At 37.4% G+C, this 21,374-nt stretch overlaps 1 protein-coding gene across 1 annotated transcript in view; it reads left to right on the top strand.

Moving 5' to 3' along the window:
- GABRA3 (gamma-aminobutyric acid type A receptor subunit alpha3) overlaps positions 1 to 21,374 on the top strand; it is a 211,036-nt gene that overhangs the window by 84,715 nt on the left and 104,947 nt on the right. Inside the window, exon 3 of the mRNA XM_070257543.1 lies at positions 8,829 to 8,950. Within this exon, the coding sequence (XP_070113644.1) occupies positions 8,829 to 8,950 (122 nt within the window). The remainder of the gene's footprint in view (positions 1 to 8,828; positions 8,951 to 21,374) is intronic.

The raw sequence follows: 21,374 nt of genomic DNA, 5'->3' as shown, positions 1-21,374 counted from the left end.
ATATCTGGAAGGGGAAATGAAAGACATCAGGCACAACGTCTCATTTTTACACGTTTAAGAATAGAGTAGAAACTGATTTTGGATGGATGTGACACCATATCAACACTTTTTCTGCGTCAAGGTTATATGGTGGTGGCAGCGGTGACAGCAGATACGGTGAACTTAAGAGTAAATGGTTGGGGGATTGCTTATTTGTTTCCTTGCCACGTACATGGCCTGACTTGTGTACCAAAGGTGTCAGTTATTACGTACATTTTCATCTTGGAAGATATTTTCTTGGGGCTCTTAATCTCAGAATAAACTGGCACCTGTGACCACATGTGTAAATACAAAGTTACTAAGAAGGCATGAACAACTTGGTTTTTATTTTCCTTTAACTCAGCCAATACTGTGAACAAGTGGGGCACATGCTGAGTAGGTGTGTCTCAAGCCAACTGTGATTTGAAGTGTAAGTATGAAAGGTCCAGTCCCTTCCATGTACATATAATCTCTATTACGGAATCAATATATCAATACTTTTACCATTCAATCCTTAAATCTTGAATTTTCAGAGCCAGATACAGGACATGAGTGGCTGTCAGTCCTAAGCCCCTACCCTGGTCAAGAGTTCCTCCTGCATTATGCTTGATAATCTACCGGTTTGAATCCCTCCAGTGATAAACCGCCCTACTCCCACAGGGCATAGCTCTAAGAGGTGGAAGGTGCTTCCTATGTTTAGAAGTCCACCTTCCTCTAACGTCTACCAGTTGTAGGCCCCTATAGCACTTGCTTCCTTTTTCACATAACAGCTCTCAGAGCTTCTCTATGCTTTCTTGTCTACAGGATAACTCTCAGTACTTTCAACTATTCTCCTCACATGATATGGTTTTCCAGACATTGCTTCAACCTGGACACTATGCTGTGCTTTCTAATTAGCTTTTTCTTGAAACCCAATTCAAGACTTTATTCTTATTTATAGTTCTCATATTTCATCGTGTTAGTTTAAAACTTATATTTAAATAACTCTCACTATGTACCAAGCATGATTCTAAGTGTTTTACATATGTTAATTCATATAGTCCTTGTAACAGTCCTGCTAGCTAGGTGCTGCTATTATTCCTGTTTCACAGATGAAAGATGGAGGCACAGAGAGATCAAGTAACTTGCCAAAGCTCACACAGCTAGAAAATGGCAGAGCCAGGACTGAAATGTAGACAATCTGACTCTAGATTCCACACTATTAACTGCTACGATGTATCGCTTTTCATGCATTTTACCACTTTTAAGTAAGAGTTAGTCACGTGTTCATTTCTTTTATGTACATGGACATTTACTTATGTATAGCAATCCCTCAATCTCTGAATACCTAATATCTCAGCCACATGACTGGCCTGTGCTAAAATAGAGCAAGTGCAATTTTTTATAGGAGATGGAGGACTAAGAAATATCATTTTCCCTTTTGAAGTAGAAATGTGGCATTTGTGACACAGGGCAGGGCTGGACATTTGAAGACAGGATCAAGAATACTTGGTAGGTGATGCCGTAATTTTCTATTACATCATGTCAGGAAAGAAAGGTTTTCTCAGTATTACTGCTGCTAAATGTGATCTCTTGGTTAAGGTGATGATTGTCAGGACTCTCCATTGTAAGGATACCAGCAACCAGGGTTGTTTGAGAGATTTGAGCTGGCCAGCTCATTGCTTTAATCATGGCCATGGGTATGGGGTTGAGAGTAAATAATAGTGGGGAAGAGAATATTCCTAGTACTGTAGTTTCCCCTTCTTTTGTGTCATAATTCCTTCCTCCATATAGTCAGTGTCAGAAATGGTTCTTAGGCTGGCCTATGAAAGTCCACTTAACCAGAAACGTTGCGGAAATACTGCTTGTGGATTGGCAACATGGTTACAATCATTCAGGTAAATTATGAGAAATAAAGACTTGTGTAGCCTTGCCTGGAAAAATAGCTATGTTTTATGGCGTTGCTTCAAAGGAAGAATGTACCTTTAATTCTTTGCAAACTTTGGAACACAATTCATTTTAAGTTGGGGCATGTCTGCTTATGGTCACGTATGGAATCGTATCTCTAATGTCTGGTACCTTATTTAATCATTCACAACATTTACTAGTCAAATCTCCTGTGTGTTTCTGTGAAGCAGTGGCTTTCGGTTACTAAGAAGGCATGAAGGACTTGGTTTTTATTTTTAACTCAGTAAATAGTGTGAACAGGTGGGGTACATGTTGAGTGGGTATGACTCAAGCCAATACTTCTCTAGTTTCATTGTCAGTCTATAGAAGCTATTTAAGAAAAGAACAGTTGTCTGTTTGTGACAGATTGGACATATTCTAGGCAAAAAGTACTTTTTTTCTTTGAGTGGCTTCTGTAAAGATGTTAGGATGTGTGATATTGAATTCCAGGTGTTTCTCATTCCCTTCCCAGTGTATACCTGGCATCCCTAGTGCTGAATCTTTAGCTAGACCTTTCCACTTCAGGGAATGGCTGGGCTTGGAAAATGAAAACATGGAGACTATTGGGAAATGGTGAGTAATCTGATTTGGCTACGATTTCTGGTCAGAAAGAGACGTAGTGAAATTTACAACTGTAAAAGTATATTGGGAACAGATTGCATATTCACAGCAGGCTATGAATCTCAGTCAGGCTAAGGAGTCAGCTTTCATTTGGTAAGCCACGAAGAATTATGGAAGGTTTGTAAGCAGTGCAGAGACATGATCTGAAGAGGGATCTTTTAAAAATACTTATTTTTTATTGAGATACTATTGACATATAACATTCTGTAAGTCTAAGGTATACAACATGTTGGTTTGATACATTTGTGTATTGCAGTATGATTACTACAGTAGCATTAGTTAACACCTTTATTACGTCACATGTTTATCATTTTTTTCTGTGTTAAGAACAGTAAAGATTTAGTCTCTTAGCAACTTTGAAGTTTATAATACAATATTGTTGACTATAATCACTATGTTGTATATTAGATCTCCAGAACTTATCTACTAGCTGCAAGTCTGTACCCTTAAACAACACCTCTCTAATTTCCCACCTGCCAGCCCCTGGTAACCATCATTCTATTCTCTGTTTTTACAAGTTCAGTTTTTTAGATTCCACACATAAGTGAGATCATACTGTATTGTCCTTCTCTGACTTATCTCACTTAGCATAATGCTTTCAAGGTTGTCAAAATTGCAGGATTTCCTCCTTTTTTGTGGCTGAATAATATTCCATTGTATATACCACATCTTTTTTATACATTCGTCCATTGATAGACACTTAGTTTGTTTCCATATCTTGGCTATTGTAAATATTATTGCAGTGAAAATGAGGGTGCAGCTATCCCTTCAAGATACTGATTTCAATTCCCTCAAATATCCACCCAGAAGTAGGATTGCTGGATGGTATGGTACTTCAATTTTCATTTCTTTTAAGTAACCGCTGTACTGTTTTCCATGATGGCTGTACCAATTTACATTCCCATCAACAGTGTATAAGGGTTCCCTTTTTTCTACACCTTTCCCAACATTTGTTATCTGTCTTTTTGATAGAAAGCCATCCTAACAGGTTTAAGGTGATTTGTTGGCCATTTGTATGTCTTCTTTGGAAAAATGTCTATTCAATACTTTTGCCCGTTTTTAAATTGGATTATCTTCTCCTTTGCTATTGAGTTAAATGAGTTCTTTATATATATTTGGATATTAGTCCCTTATCATATATATGGTTTGCAAATATTTTCTCCCATTTCATAGGTTATCTTTTCAATTTATTGATTGTTTCTTTTGCTGTGCAGAAGCTTTTTAGTTTAATGTAGTCCCACTTGTTTATTTTAGTTTTTGCTGCCTATGCTTTTGGTGATTTATTCAAGAAATCATTGCCTAGAACAATGTCAAGGATCTTTTTTCCTATGCTTTCTTCTATGAGTTTTATAGTTTCAGGCTTTACATTTAAATCTTTGATTCCTTTCAAGTTACTTTTTATGAGTGGTATGAGATAGGAGTCCAATATCATTTTTTTACAAGTGGATATCCAGTTTTCCCAACACCATTTATTGAAGAGACTGTCCATTGTGTATTCTTGGCACAACTGTCGAAGATCAGTTGACCATAAATATGTTGGTTTATTTCTGGGCTCTCTGTTCTGTTCCATTGATCTATGTGCCTGTTTTGAGGCCAGTACCATACTGTTTTGATTACTATAGTGTTGTAATATAGCTTGAAATCAGGTATTGCAATGCCTCCAGCTTTGTTCTTCTTTCTCAGGGTTGCTTTGGCTATTTTGGGTCTTTTGTGGTCTCAAACAAATTTTAGGATAGTGTTTCCTATTTCTGTGAAAAATATCATTGGAAATTTGATCAGGATTGCATTGAATATGTAGATGACTTTGGGTAGTATGGACATTTTCACAATATTAATTCTTCTAGTTTAGAAGCACAGGATATCTTTCCATTTATTTGCATCTTCTTCAATGTCTTTCATCAATGTCTTATAGTTTTCAGTGTACTGGTCTTTTACCTCCTTGGTTAAATTTATTCTTAAGTATTTTATTGTTTTTAATGCTATTATAAATGGGATTGCTTTCTTAATTTATCTTTCAGATAATTTGTTATTAGTTTGTAGAAATGCAACTGAGGGAAGCAGAGGTTGCCCTGGTAATGGTGGGACAGAGCCCTAGTCTGCGATCAGGGGTAGGCTAAGAGCAGTGGTAGCACCTGTCTCATATGTAGTGAGGTGCTGTGGTGCCAGATCCCTGAGAGTGGGGCCCGACAACTGGGGCCCCTGAGGACAAGTCTCACTTCAGCAACAACTCCAGCCTGGGGAATAGATGCAGAGGTGGTCACTCCATGCTACTCTGTCAGCTGGGATCAGCATCAGTGAAGACTGTGGAAGACCTCTGTAGCAAAAGCTGCAAATGTCCACAATGGTGCAACTTCTGGGGTTCTCCTGATTTTCTTTTCCCTGTGTGGTGAAAAAGAGATTCAAAAGAGAATCAAAAGAGATTACTCCAGGTGTGGAGGAGATCCTGACAAGGGTATGGGATGACACAGGTAACATGCTGCCTGTGATTTTCCATGCGGCCATCCTCGATTTTTGAGCTCTTCAGGTTTTTGCTCTTTCTTCTTTGTTGTCTAGAGCTTTCCCTGAGCTCTTTTCTTGAGTTTGTAGTTGTTTATTTATTGTTCTTGTTTTTTGCGGGGGAGACGAGCTTTGGGACTCCTAGGCCTCCATCTTGCTGATGTCACCTTCTGCACAGTAATTTTGAATTTTCTTTATTTTAGAAAATCTGTTCTCCCTCAGGAGATATACAGTATCAGGGAAAATGCCATCCTTTTAATGAAGTAAATTTCTCCTATCTTTGGGTTGTTGTATGAACTGCATCAGCAACTCCACATCTGTGCCTCTCCTGCTTCCCCCTAAACATAAACACACTTGGGTCCTCAATGTGGGTGAACTAATGCTGTTACTGCCAACATCCTGAACTTAATCCCTAGATGGCCAATGAGCTCAACTTTGTCCCATAGCATACAAGTGCTTGTCTTTCAAAGGTATCTCATTACATTTTCAGAAGTTTGAGGGAAGAGGAATGAACAACCATCAATGTATATTGAGCTTTACCATTTACAAAGAAATTTTATGCTTATTATTTTATTTACTTATTTCTTCCAAAAGCTTTCTAAGATAGGGATTTATTATCCCCATTTTACATGTAAGGAAATAGGTCACACAATCAGTGGCAGAGCCAGGACTAAAACTCTTCATTTGACCCTAGTCCTGTGGACTTACCACTATTCCATCTTTGGGCTAGAAAAATGACTAAACTTACCTAACCTACAGATAGTGTATTAGTAATGGTATTTTCATCTTTTAATGATAGACTACTAATATCATATTTAATCCAACTAGTAATGACAGATACGAGGCAAAACAGGCATGGTTATTGCATCAATTTCATCAACTTAATAAACATGTGGCTTTGAACAATTCCTTTCCCTCCTTGGTATTTTAGGTGTTCCATTTGTAAAATGAAGGGAAATAATTATATGATCTCTAAGGCCTTCTGTAATTCTGATGCACCATGATTGTTTGTTGTTCCCCCAAACTATTGTGGATTGGCACAACTACAGACTCCAGCTTGTTGCAGTTCAGTTATTGAGTAAGAGAGAGTTCTGATTTGGGTTCCAGACTAAATCACCTTCTTGCTCCCCATACAACAATTTAGGGCACATCAGGAGAAAAATTTATCAGTAATCAAGTGCAAAATCATAAAATCTGTTTAATATTGTTTTGGAGTAATACTTAGCATTGATTTTTGACTTAAAAGTTCAAAGGTTATTAGCGAATAATGCTGCTAACATATCGACACAGAGTCCACAAGGAATGGAAATGCATTGCCATGAAAATACTTCAGTAAGAATTGTGGCATGGTGTATTGGCCATATATTCAAGAATTCTGGATACAAATTTTAGCTTTCCCATGAACACTCAGGGTGGTTAAAAAATTGTGTTCAGGAGGTTTAGAATTCTGATCTATAAAGCACCTGGAGTAGATAAACTGTGAAACTCTTTATAACTCGTCTATGACTCTGTGAGGATTCTCCTTTCTATCCCCTTCCAGTAATCCAAGAAATGGTTTTTCATTCAATTCATAGACCTATTTCTCAGAAATGGGATTAGGCTAACCAGGGTCAAGATTCCCCACAGTGAGAGTTAAGCAATAACGAGAAAGAGGTTTGCACAAGATCAGTTGAGCTTCCACAGCCTCTCTCCCCACAGCCAGTGTAAGGCGGATTCAGAATATTGATGGATTGAGCCAAGTGTGGGCTGTCACGTGACAGGGTGTCTGTAGTTGTCTCTTCAGCATATTGCTGTCAATTTGTTAGCTCTGCATTACAGTTCTTTCTTCCCCTTTCCCAGTGAAGTATCTATAGCACTTCTGGTACTCTGTCCACTAAACCAGCCAGTCGTCTCTACTCTTTACTGGATTTCAGCGCTCTCTGGCCAAAGCTTTCTTTATGGCTTTTGGCTGATGCGGGTAGCAATATTTTGTTACTACTATTTACCTTTGAATAATGCATTTGAGTGCATAAACTACTATTTTTAAAAAAGAGAAAACAAACTTTGAATACTTCTAAATATTAAGCAGTAAGCCTCGCAATTTTAATATACTATTTAATATTAATACAACATATCTGTGAGGTTATTTTAATATTAAATATGAGAAAGCTATTACTAGAGGTATTATGTGACTTGCCTAATGTCACACAACTAAGAAATTCAAATGCATATCTCCAGACTCTTTAAGCCTAGTTTTCTTTTTCCTTCTATGTGTATCTATTTTATTGTTTGATCCTCACAGCAACCCTGTAAGCAGAGGAAAGATTAGTCACCTTGTTTTACCTTTATTTTTCTGCACTATCACGACACGAGAACAGTAATAGGTGCATAGTTGATGCTCAATAAAGACGCATTGAATGATTAAGTGAATTGAATTAGGTTTATGAATTAAGGAAATTGGAGTTCAAATGAATTTTCCAAGGTTATCAACTAGAGTGTGGCAGTTTAGAGTGAGAATCATTCAATTCAGATGTTTCTACTATTCTGTAGATATTTCCCAGGGTCTTTTTTGGAAGAGGAACCTTTCCCACTTCTAGGGATAAATATTGGTGGGAAGATATATTGACTGTCTCTTAAGACTCCTTCTCAACTGTTATCCTATGTCTTTTATAGCCCTGATTAACTGGATGTTAGGAATAGTTATTATGTATCTGTTAATGGCGACCTTCTGGGTCCAAGGTAAAACTGGGGAAAACTGAGACCTAAGGAGATGCAGTACTTTAACTTACTTAATGGTCTATTCCAAATCATGAATACAGCTGGCACCAGGACCCAGGATTTCAGACTCCTAGTTTATTACTTAATTCTACACCATGCTTCTTGACCCTTGGTAACAGCCATTTCTTTTACTATATCCCTCTTTCCCCTAAACTACCCAGGGACTCTCTTTATTCCTAGTCCTGTCAAACCACACCGAGCTCCTCCTCACAAAGTGAAAGTTTCAGTCACAGCCTGGGCCTGATTAGGTGGTTAGTAAAGTGCCAAGTGCTTAGAACGGCTTTCAGAAGGTGTCCAAACTGGAGAAGCAAGAGGTAGCTGAGGGTCACTAGAAAATAAGAAACCTTGGATTATTGTCCTAGCTCTGCCTCTCATTAGCAATGTGACTGTGGGCAAATTTGGTGTCCTCTCTGAGCTTATTTCTCCAAGTATAAACTGAGAGAGATTAGGGAATCTCCTAAGAGTCCTGGTAGCTTTAACACTTAATGGACTGTTATTGTTTTGTTGCCCTATCTCCACAAGGTGGGAGAGGAAGTTAGACTAGACGCAATTCAAGGGTCTGTCTGGCTTTGTTGTTCTGTGAACCTATGTTTCTCTAGGCTGGAAGAGGAGTAAGTTCTCAGTAACAAAGTTTTCCTTTTATTATTTTGAGGCTTTCTCATTCATGCAGAAAAAATTTGATGAATGAACTTTTTGCCAGGTACTGTTCTCAGTGACATTCTGTCCAGGATTTCTGCTTGTGTTTCTCCACTGCTGGGTTGGGACTGGACCATGTATTCGGTAAAGCCTGTGCCAATGCTGGATAAGAGCTCAAGTAGAGTGACCACTGTCTGCCTCCTACACAGGTAGTCAAGACAAATAGGAAGTGCTTGCTGGTTTGGTTAAGAAACAGAGCTATTTAATTGGCCCAGTCTATTGATTGAAATCTTCTTGAATTAAAGTGTTTAAACATGTAATTGTTTCCTATTAAGAACTATTATTTTCCATCTCCTTTTCTTCCACTGCCTCAGACTCTCTCCTAAGCATGCCCCAGATATTCCTGACGACAGCACCGACAACATCACTATCTTCACCAGAATCTTGGATCGTCTTCTGGATGGCTATGACAACCGGCTGCGACCTGGACTTGGAGGTCAGTTACCATTTTAGGATCTTCTTCTTGGCTGTTGTCATCTAAAAAGATTCTTAAGGTGCCTTCAGTGGTCTGTTGGCCAATGAGGTCAGTGTAAAGCTGAGTTTCTTCCCTCTGAGCACCGGAAAATAGTTCTAATCCTTCATTTCAATGGTCAATCTCTCTGGTCTGGTTTGGAAGGTTCTGGATTTCACTTAGGTAAATGCATATGGGGTATTATACCACAACTTTTGACCAAGCCCTTTTGTAGTAACAAAATACCAATCCCTGCCTGGATGGCAGGTCTAGCCCAGGAACAGCTGGGAAACATGCCTTTGTTCTCAAAACCCTGAGCACATATCAGCCTGACATTCCAAAGAGGAGCGATGTGGTGGCTAGGTGGGATCTTAGTTGGCCATGGGTTTAGTATAATCAGCAATATGATCACAATGAGGTAAATGCATTATAATACATCATGGGCTGTATTGAAAGGGCAAGTATGCAAATGTATTTGTGTTTAGTTTTTTTCCTGAACCACCTGAGAATTAGTTGCAGATATCATATCCCTTTGTCTCTAAATACTTTGGTGTGTATTTCCTTAGAAGAAAATAAATTATTTATAAAATTACAATGCAATTATAAATTCAGAAAATGTAACCTGACATAATACTATTTTGTAATCTATAGTCAATATTCAATTTTTGCCAGTCATCCCAAAAATGTTCTTCATAGCATCTTTCCTTGGTATAGGATTCAATCCAGGATTATTCATTGTATTTATTTTTACATCTCTTTAGCCTATAATCTGGTATAGTTACTCAGCCTTTCTGTCTTTTATGACATTGATTTGATTTTCCTTATTCGTTTTTGGAAGTAATACCATAGGAGTTAATAGTGTCTTTCTCAGTGCATTACTCAAGAAGGGACATGATGTCTCTTTGCCCCATTATTGGTAATGTTAACTTCGATGTTCACTAGGTTAGTCCACTCTAAAATCACCATTTTTTCAGTTTATAGTTCATAAGTAACTTACGGGGAATTGCTTTGAGATTATGATGTTCCTCTTTCAGGTTGCACCTGATAGTTTTAGCAACTATTGATTATTCTTGCATGAAAATTAACTGTTATGGTTGCAAAATGGTGATTTTCTAAATCTACTATTCTTCTACATTTATTAAATGGCATTCTATTGTAAGACAAAACCTCCCCTCCTCTTTAATTAATTAGGTAACTATCAGCATGAACAGATGGATTCTTACTTTATTCAATGAATTGTAATTCATTAATATTATTATTCATTTTAATTAGACTTTTTGCTCATACTTTCCCATATTGGCTTAGTGGGAGCCTATTCAATCTGGCTTCTGTTTCTTCTTGATATGTTCTCCTCATTTTTTGAGCTCTTTTTAACTTTATGGCATAGCAGTATATTCCAGACTTATCTTGTAGTCTCCCTTATTCAGCTTTGGAATCAGTTATTTTTTCCAAGAAAAAATGGTATAATTTTGTGGGAAATTATATTTAAAATCCAACATCTTAGTGCTAGGTATTTTCATTGCTAGTGTGGTATTATTGCTCCTAGGACATTTCAGTGGGAAGAATTTGGAAAATAGCAAATTACATTTTATATATATATATATATATATATACACACACACACTCACATATGTATTTATACTCACATATATGTAATATATACATACACCTGTATATATTCATATGTACATATGCATGTATGTATGTATATATACAAATATGTGTATAAATATATACATATACATATATGTGTATTTTTATGCATATGTAATGAGTTTATACTGATACCACTAATTCCAGTCCAACATAGTATTCTTCACTGATTTACTCAATTCTGTAATATACATAAAATAGTGTTGGGATTACTATATTGATACCACTACAATAAATTCACTTATTAAGTAAAGTTAAAGATATGTGTGCAATTTTTTGTTGTTGTTGTTGCTTGTTTTTAGATGAAGCCTATATGACACTTCTTTGGTTTAAATAATGGGTTGGAACAGGGCAGTATTAGAGGAAGAGAAGACCAATTATAAATTAATTGCAGTTGTCAAGGATGAAGGTGAAGACTGTGGGAATGTAGAGAATTTGCTGACTGATTAAATTATGGGGTTAGGGAAAGGAGAGGAGAAAAGAGTAACTTCTAGGTTACTTGCTTGGATGACTAGGTGGTAGTATTTTATAAAATGGAGAACATTGGCAGAGGAACAGTGCTATTTAGTTTTATTCTGTTTCTTTTGGAGTTGTGGTTAGAACAAAGAAGGTGGGGGAAGGAGGGGGAGTTAATTAGCTGTAGACATGTCAAGTTTGAGTACTTGTGAAAAATATGAGTGGAACCTTTTGCTTCTGGCTAACACGGAGTAACAGGGACCAGATTTACCTTCTTCTCTTGAAAAACAACTAAGAAATGAACAAACTTGTAGCAGATTCAGAAATTTAACAAAGGCAGCACAGAACAGTGATCCTTGAAAGAAGGGAAACAAATAAAGTGAGCCCTGTGATTGTAGCAGCTTACTGCCTGGAGAGAATTTCAAGATGTGGGGAGGGAAAATCCAAATAGTGTCTGGTGGACTACCTCAGTTGATGAGAAATAGTGCGAATTTGGGAGACCAAAGTGGCTAAAACTTGTAGGACAGAGAAGAAGCAAGAATTGCATGGAAAAGAGAGAGCTGTACTGAGTGATTCAGAAATCTGTAGAGGATTTCCCTCAAGTTTTCAGGTAAGTAACGTTCAGCTCATACATATGAGGAAACAACATAAGGTTGAGGAAAGGACCACTGGAAAACAGCAGATGGAACCACAGAGTTTGGAATAATTTGTGTTCCCACCAACCAGAGTGGAAAAACTTGTAACAAATGGGGCATGGGGTAGGGTACTCAGAAGGATATGGCCTCGGTGGTGGGGCAAAAGAATCCCGAAATCAAAGCCTTCTCTGGTCCCACCTAACAAAGCTTTAAAGCAAGCTTCAAAAGGATCAAACTGTTTCCAAGTAACTTAACATTATTCCAGAACAGAGTTCAAGAATATTTACAGTGATACAAAAAATACCTGGTACATAACAAGGTGAAATTCACAATGGCTGGTATCTAGTAAAAAATTACCAGGCATGCAAAAAAGCAAGAAAATATAACCCAAAAAGGGCAGAAAAATCAATCAATAAAAACAGATGCATAAATGACACAGATGAAATAAGTAGTAGATTAATACATTAAACAGTTATTACATCTATATTCCATATGTTCAAAAGGTAGAGGAAAACATGAGCATGTTGAGTAGAGACATGTAACTTAAAAACAGAACCAAATTGAACTTCTAGATATGAAAAATACAATATCTGAGGTGAAATATACACCAGATAAGACTAACACCAGATTGGACACTGCAGAAGAAAAGATTAATAAGCCTGAAGACGTAGCAATAGTAACTAGCAAAAATAAAACATAGAGGAGAAAAGACTGAAAAAATGAATAGAACATCAGTGCACTGTGGGATGGCTTTGAGTAGCCTAATGTAAGTGTAATTGGATTATCTGAAGGGGGACAGAAAATGTATTTGAAAAAACTGGTCAAAAGTATTCTAAATTTGATGAAAATTGTAATCCCCCAAACCACGAAGCTCAACAAACAAGAAACATGAAGAAAATTACACCAAGAGAAATGATCAAATTACTTAGAACTAGTGATAAAGAGAAAATCCTAAAAGCAAACAGAGTAAAACAAAGCATTATGTATAGAGGGAAAATTCTAGAAAGATAGCAGGCTTCTTGTCAGAAACAAGCAAGCAAGAAGGTAGTTAGCAACAGCTTTAAAGTACTGAAAAAAACTGTCAATCTGGAATTCTGTAGCCAGAGATAATATATTTTAAAACATAGGCAAAATAAACACTTTTTCAGACTCATAGAAGCTGAAAAATTCATCACCAGCAGATTTGTACGGCAAGAAATGTTAAGGGAAATATGTCAGGCAGAAGGAAAACGATGCAAGATAGAAATATGGATCTATACAAAGGAAGGAAGAGCAACAGAAATGGAAAATATGTGGGTAAATATAAAATAGTTTCTGTTTTTATAAATCTCTTTGAATGATAAATGACTACTTAAAGCAAAAATAATAACAATCTATTGTGTGGCTTGTAATATATATATGAGGAAAATGTATAACAGCAATAGCACAAAAGTCAGGAGAAGATGAAATGGAAATATACTGTTGAAAGGTTTTTGTATTGCATGTGATGTGATATAATATCCTTGTAGGTAGATTGTGATAAATTAAGGATATGTGCTGTGGAACTTAAAGAAAAATTATAGCTAATAATGCAAGAAAGGTTATAAAAATGAAAAAAGTACTTGATAGGAAGGCAGTAAAAGAGGAAAAAGTAACAAAGAATAGATGAAACAAATAGAAAACCAATAGCAACCATATCAATCATCACATTAAATTTAATTAATCTAAACATTCATTTTAAAAGTCAGAGATGGTCAAATTGGATAAAAACAGCAGGACTCAAAATTGTTCCCGGAGAGAAACTCACTTTAAATATAAAGTCATAAACTTTAAAATTAATAGGATGGCAAAAGATGCACTACAGTCATCAAAAGAAAGTTGGGGCAGATATTTTAATATCGGAAAAAATAAATATAAGAGCCAAAAATATTACTAGGAATAAAGAGGGCCATTTCATTATGAAAGGGTCAATTCATCAAGAGTACATAATAATCCTAAATATTTATGCACCTAATCACGGAACTTCTAAACACACGAAGCAAAGACTGGGCACTGAAAGGAGAAAGGGATGAGCTATAATTATAGTTAGAGATTTCAATAGTCCTCTCTCAATAAGCAGTATAACAAGTAGACAGAAAATAAATAAAGGTATCAGAAACAGGAACCACACTATCAACCAACTTGACTTAATTGGCATTTATAGAACATTCTTTTTTTTTTTTATTGAGTTAATGATAGGTTACAATCTTGTGTGATTTCAGTTGTACATTAACGTTTGTCATTCGTGTTGTAGGTGCACCATTTCACTCTTTGTGCCCACCCCCCACCCCACCTTTCCCCTGGTAGCCACTAATCTGTTCTCTTTGTCCACATTTTTAAATTCCTCATATGAGTGGAGTCGTACAGAGATTATCCTTCTCTAACTGGCTTATTTCACTTAACATAATTCCCTCAAGGTCCATCCACGTTGTTGCAAATGGGATGATTTTGTTCTGTTTTGCAGCTGAGTAGTATTCCATTGTATATATATACCACAACTTCTTTATCCATTCGTCTGTTGATGGGCACTTAGGTTGCTTCCGTGTCTTGGCTATTGTAAATAATGCTGCAATGAACATTGGGGTGCACAGGACTTTTGGAATTGCTGACTTCAAGCTCTTTGGATAGATACCCAGTAGTGGAATGGCTGGATCATATGGTAGTTCTATTTTTAATTTTTTCAGGAATCTCCATACTGTTTTCCATAGTGGCTGCACTAGTTTGCATTCCCACCAGCAGTGTATGAGGGTTCCATTCTCTCCACAACCTCTCCAACATTTGTTACTATTAGATTTAGATATTTTTGTCATTCTAATGGGTGTAAGGTGATATCTTAGTGTAGTTTTGATTTGCATTTCCCTGATGATCAGTGATGATGAGCATCTTTTCATGTGCCTATTGGCCATCCGTATATCTTCTTTGGAGAAATTCTTGTTCATGTCTCCAGCCCATTTTTTGATCAGGTTGTTTGATTTTTTTGTTGTTGAGTTGTGAGAGTTCTTTATATATTATGGATATTAAGCCTTTGTCAGATATATGACTTGCAAATATTTTTTCCCAGTTAGTGGGTTGTTTTTTTCTTTCAATCCTGTTTTCATTTGCCTTGAAGAAGCTCTTTAGTCTGATGAAGTCCCATTTGTTTATTCTTTCTATTGTTTCCCTTCTCTGAGAAGACATGGTGTCTGAAAAGATCCTTTTAATATTGATGTCAAAGAGTGTACTGCCTATGTTTTCTTCTAGAAGCCTTATGGTTTCATGTCTCACCTTTAGGTCTTTGATCCATTTTGAGTTTATTTTGGTGAATGGTGAAAAAGAATGGTCAATTTTCATTCTTTTACATATGGCTTTCCAGTTTTCCCAGCACCATTTGTTGAAAAGACTTTCTTTTCTCCATTGTATGCACTCAGCTCCTTTGTCGAAGATAAGCTGTCCATAGATGTGTGGTTTTATTTCTGGGCTTTCAATTCTGTTCCATTGATCTGTGCATCTGTTTTTGTACCAGTACCATGCTGTTTTGATTACTGTAGCTTTGTAGTATGTTTTGAAGTCAGGGATTGTGATGCCTCCCGTTTTGTTCTTTTTTCTCATGATTGCTTTAGCAATTCGGGGTCTTTTGTTGCCCCATATAAATTTTAGGATTCTTTGTTCTAATTCTGTAAAGAATGTCATTGGGATTCTGATTGGGATAGTGTTGAATCTGTAGATTGCTTTAGGTAGAACGGACATTTTAACTATGTTTATTCTTCCAATCCATGTACATGGAATGTCTTTCCATCTCCTTATGTCGTCATCCAATTCTCTCAGAAAGGCCTTGTAATTTTCATTATATAGGTCCTTCACTTCCATACTTAAATTTACCCCGAGGTATTTTATTCTTTTTGTTGGAATTGTGAATGGTATTGTGTTCTTGAGTTCTTTTTCTGTTAGTTCCTTGTTAGAATATAGAAATGCTACTGATTTATGCAAATTGATTTTATACCCTGCAACTTTGCTGTAGTTGTTGATTACTTCTAAGAGTTTTCCAATGGATTCTTTGGGGTTTTCTATATATAAGATCATGTTGTCTGCAAACAGCAAGAGTTTCACTTCTTCCCTCCCTATTTGGATTCCTTTTATTCCTTTTTCTTGCCTGATTGCTCTGGCCAGGACCTCCAGTACTATGTTAAATAAGAGTGGTGATAGAGGGTATCCTTGTCTTGTTCCTGTTTTCAGGGTGATTGCATTCAGCTTTTGCCCATTGAGTATGATGTTGGCTATGGGTTTGTCATATATGGCCTTTATTATGTTGAGGTAGTTTCCTTCTATGCCCATTTTGTTCACAGTTTTTATCATAAATGGCTGTTGGATCTTGTCAAATGCTTCCTCTGCATCTATTGAGATGATCATGTGGTTTTTATTCCTCAGTTTGTTGATGTGGTGTATCACATTGATTGATTTGCGGATGTTGAACCATCCCTGTGTCCCTGGTATGAATCCCACTTGATCATGATGTATGATCCTTTTGATGAATTGCTGAATTCTGGTGGCCAAAATTTTGTTTAGAATTTTTGCATCTATGTTCATCAGTGATATTGGCCTCTAGTTCTCTTTTTTCGTGGCATCCTTGTCTGGCTTTGGTATCAGCGTGATGTTGGCGTCATAGAATGTGTTAGGAAGTGTTTCATCCTCCCTAATTTTTTGGAATAGCTTGAAAAGGATAGGTATTAAATCCTCTCTGAAAGTTTGGTAGAATTCCCCAGGGAAGCCATCTGGTCCTGGGGTTTTATTCTTTGCGATGTTTTTGATTGCTGTTTCAATCTCTTTCCTTGTGATTGGTCTGTTCAAATTGTCTGCTTCTTCTTGGGTGAGCTTTGGGAGATTGTAGGAGTCCAAGAATTTAGCCATTTCATCTAGGTTATCCATTCTGTTAGCATAGAGTTTTTCATAGTATTCTCTTATAATCCGTTGTATTTCTGCAGAGTCTGTTGTTATTTCTCCTCTTTCATTTCTGATTTTGTTTATTTGAGCTTTCTCCCTTTTTTTCTTTGTAAGTCTGCCTAGGGGTTTGTCAATTTTATTTATCTTCTCAAAGAACCAGCTCTTTGTTTCATTGATCCTTTCTACCACCTTTTTCATTTCAATAGTATTTATTTCTGCTCTGATTTTATTATTTCTCTCCTTCTGCTGACTTTGGGCTTTATTTGTTCTTCTTTCTCTAGTTCAGTTAGGTGTAGTTTAAGATTGCTTATTTGGGATTTTTCTTGTTTGTTAAGATGTGCCTGTATTGCGATGAATTTTCCTCTTAATACAGCTTTTGCTGTATCCCATGTGAGTTGGTATGGCATGTTATTTTCATTAGTTTCCAGGTATTTTTTGATTTCTTCTCTAATTTCTTCAATGATCCATTGCTTGTTCAGTAGTGTATTGTTTAGTTTCCACATCTTTGTGCCTTTCTCAGCTTTTTTCTTGTAATTAATTTCTAGCCTTATAGCATTATGATCAGAGAAGATGCTTGTTATTATTTCAATTTTTTAAAATTTGTATAGGCTTGCCTTGTTTCCCAACATATGGTCTATCCTTGAGAATGTTCCATGTGCACTTGAGAAGAATGTGTATTCTGCTTTTTTAGGATGAAGTGATCTATATATGTCTATTAAGTCCAATTGTTGTAGTTTTTCATTTAGCTCCACTATTTCTTTGTTGATTTTCTGTCTGGATGATCTGTCCATTGATGTGAGTGGGGTGTTGAGGTCCCCTACTATTATTGTGTTGTTTTTAACATCTTCCTTTAGGTCTGTTAATAGTTGCTTTATGAACCTTGGTGCTCCTGTGTTGGGTGCATAGATATTTATAAGCGTTATTTCTTCTTGATGAAGTGTCCCTTTGATCATTATATATTGTCCCTCTGTGTCTCTCTTTACCTGTCTTATTTTGAAATCCACTTTGTCTGATATAAGAATTGCAACACCTGCTTTTTTTTCCTTGCTATTAGCTTGAAGTATTGTCCTCTACCCCTTCACTCTGAGCCTGTGTTTGTCCTTGGGGCTGAGGTGTGTTTCCTGGAGGCAACATATTGTTGGATCTTGTTCTTTAATCCATTTTGCCACTCTGTGTCTTTTTATTGGAGAGTTCAATCCATTTACGTTGAGAGTGATTATTGATGCATGTGGACTTAAAGCTGTCAATCTGTTGCTCATTATCTGGCTTTCCTGCTTTTCTCTTCCTGTGTGCTTTATCCTACCCATTTGATACTGCAATTTCTTATGCTGGGTTTCTTAGATTTTTGCTTATTTATGTTTTGTGTCTCTGTTCTGTTGTTTAGTTTAGTGTCTACCCTGAAGTTTGTATTTAGAAGCTCATGTATAATATAGTCTATTCTCTGGTGGTCTCTTACTTACTTGGCCTAGACTAATTTAGTCCCTTTGCTCTTCCCCTCCTAAATTACTATTTTCACTTCTTGTTCCAACTCATGTTATGAGTTTGTAGTTAGAGTGATAAGATCATCTTTGCTTTGGTAGTTTCCTTACCTTTATCCTAATGCTATAGTTGAATATTTGCTATCCTATTCTGGTTCTATTTATCTGTCTCCCTACTCTGTGTTTTGTGACCCCTTTCTCCCTTTTTTCTTTTTTCAGGTATGAGAGCCTTCTTGAGGATTTCTTGTAGTGGAGGACTTTTGGTTACAAATTCCCTTAACTTTTGTTTGTCTGGAAAAGATTTAATTTCTCCCTCATATCTGAAGGATATTCTTGCTGGATAGAGTATTCTTGGCTGAAGATTTTTATCTTTTAAAGCTTTGAATATGTCACTCCATTCTCTCCTAGCTTGTAAGGTTTCTGCAGAGAAATCCGCTGAAAGTCTGATAGGGGCTCCTTTGTAAGTAATTCTCTTTTGTCGTGCAGCCCTGAGTATTCTTTCTTTGTCATTCCTTTTTGCCATTTGTACTACTATATGCCTTGCAGTAGGTCTTTTTACATTGACAAATCTAGGAGATCTGAAAGCTTCCTCTACACACATTTCTCCCTCAATCCCTAGATTTGGGAAGTTCTCTTCTATAATTTCATTAAGCACACTTTCTGTTCCATTTTCCTTTTCTACGTTCTCAGGAATTCCTATGATCCTTAAATTCTTTCTCCTCATTGAATCTGCTATCTCTCTAATACTTTCCTCATTCCTTTTAATCCTTAGCTCTCTTTCTTCCTCTGTCTGGAGCCATTCAGCCTGTCTATCTTCGATTGTGCTAATTTGCTCTTCTATGGAGTCTACCCAGGCATTCAGGGAATCCATATTCTGTTTTATCTGGTCCATTGTGTTTTTCATCTCAAGTAATTCTGTTTGATTCTTCTTTATGATTTCAATCTCTTTTGTGAAGTAACTCCAGAACTCGGCTTGTTTCTCTATCTTTCTCTCTACCTCATTGAATTTTTTGATTATAGCTGCTCTGAATTCATTATCACTTAGTTCACCTAATTCCAAGTCCTCAGGACTTAATTCTGTGTTTTTATTGTTTTCCTTCTGGTCTGGGGCTTTTATAAATTGCTGGATGGTAGAGGAGCGGTTCTTTTGCATGGTGGTAGAATTCGGTTGCAGTTACCGCCTGTCGCCACTAGATGGGGGTCGAGAGCCGTGTGTTCTGAGCTCTCCACCTTCGGGCAAGATGGCGGCACCCAGTGCGCTTTGCCCGGGTGGGGTCGGGGGCAGTTTCTCTCACGCACTGATCTGGATTCAATCAGTTCTGTTCTCTGGTCTCCCGCCCTGCGTTTATGGGGTCGCCACGCACGAAAGCTTTCCCCCGTCAGCGGGTTTCCACTGTACTGGCGGCAGCGGCGGGAGTCCCAGAGGATCCCCTGGTTGGGCGGCCCCTCCCCCGCTCCTTCCCGGACCCGCAGGTCGATCCCGGTTTCTAGGGGAGGGAGCGATGTTCTCTCTTACCCCGTTCCAGCTCCTCCGAGGCGGGCAGTAGGGGCTCCATCTTCTGTCTTTTGATACTGTAGGTCTCTGAGTCCTGGCATTAGGTTCATTAGCTGAAATTTAGGTTTTTATTTTTTTTCAGTTCTTTGTTGTACTTTGGAGGGGAGAGAGTCCCGGGTCAGCTCACCCCGCCATTTTGCTCCCTAAAATTCGGCATTTATAGAACATTCTAACCAACAATAGCAGAATACATATTCTTTTCAAGTGTGCCTACAGCATTTACCAAGATAGACCATATTCTGAGGAAAACTTATAAAACTAAATGGTTATGTTAGAAATGATTAACCTCAAATCAGTGCCCAAGTCTTCACCTTAAGAAACTAGAAAAAAAAAGAGTTAAAAATAATAATAGAAATAATAAATGTAAGAGTAAGAATCAATAGGGCAAAATCTCTGAGTCATGGCTCTGGTTCTAGGGGTGAGAACAGTAGCACACTTTTTTCTGAGGGACAACCCCACCTTAGTTGCTGAGTGCTTGGTGGAGGGGTGTTGGCAGCAGCCCTGGGTCTCCTCGGCTTGCACTTTCCAGCATAGACCACTGCCCCATGAGCCAGATCAAGGGTCTTTGAGGTCCCGGTACTCTCAGCAGTGCCATGCCCAAGTTGGAGTGTCAATGCCATGAGTGGGGGCAGGAAGGAAGAAGGGATCTCCCACCTCTCAGCCAAACTTGCCCAGAATTTAGCCTCAGCAATAGGTAGCTTGCTTTAGAATGAGAAATACAGGCATCCTGCCCTTGCCAGGAAGATAGACCTCCACCTAGGAGCTGGGTAAAGAGAGAGCCCTGTGTTCTTTCTTAGCTACACCAGTCTGGAGTGGAGTTTTTGCCTCACTGAGCTGGCAAGGGGTAGAATAGGAACAGGTCTTGTTTTAAATATTCTGACTTTTGATTTCCTTGCTGAGTTTTAGATTTTCTTAAATAAATAGTTTCTTTCTTTTGTTAGATGTCCTAAGGACCATTTCCAGAAACTTTAAATTATTGTTATTAAAATAAATTTAACCAGTTTCACAGAGGAGCAAGTCTTCAGAGCTCATCATACTTTCATGCCAGAAGTGGAATTTCTAGTAATTTTTTTTATATTTCATAAGATTATATACATAGATGATTATGTAGTATGAGAAGAAAGTCAGTTTTAATTCTTCCTGTGCATTTTTTTTCTTGGATGCCTTTTTTTTCTTGGCATCTGACTAGACCTCACATATAATGCTAAATAGAAAGAGTGAAAGCAGACACCATGGTCTTATTCTTGCTCTTGATGAGAAAGCTTCCAGTCTAGTGTAATGTTATGTGTAAGTTTTTCTTAGATGTGCTTTATCGAGTTCAGGAAGTTCTCTTTTACTCCTAGTTTGTTGGAAATTTTTAACAGGAATGAATGTTCAAATTTTTCAAATGCTCTTACTGTGTCTATTGAGTTGATTATATATATATATTTTTTAAAGATTGGCACCTGATCTAACAACTGTTGCCAGTCTTTTTTTTTTCCTGCTTTTTCTCCCCAAATCCCCCAAGTACATAGTTGTATATTTTAGTTGTGGATCCTTCTAGTTGTGGCATGTGGGACACCACCTCAGCATGGCCTAATGAGTGGTGCCACGTCTGTGCCCAGAATCTGAACCGGTGAAACCCTGGGCTGTTGAAGCTGAGAGCACTAGCTTGACCACTCGACCATGGGGCCAGCCCACATGGCTTTTCTTTGTTA

The sequence above is a fragment of the Equus caballus genome, chromosome X, assembly GCF_041296265.1.
Source record: "Equus caballus isolate H_3958 breed thoroughbred chromosome X, TB-T2T, whole genome shotgun sequence".
Classification (NCBI taxonomy): domain Eukaryota; kingdom Metazoa; phylum Chordata; class Mammalia; order Perissodactyla; family Equidae; genus Equus; species Equus caballus.
The sequence above is the reverse complement of the archived record's forward strand: the minus strand, read 5'-3'. Positions and strand labels throughout refer to the sequence as shown.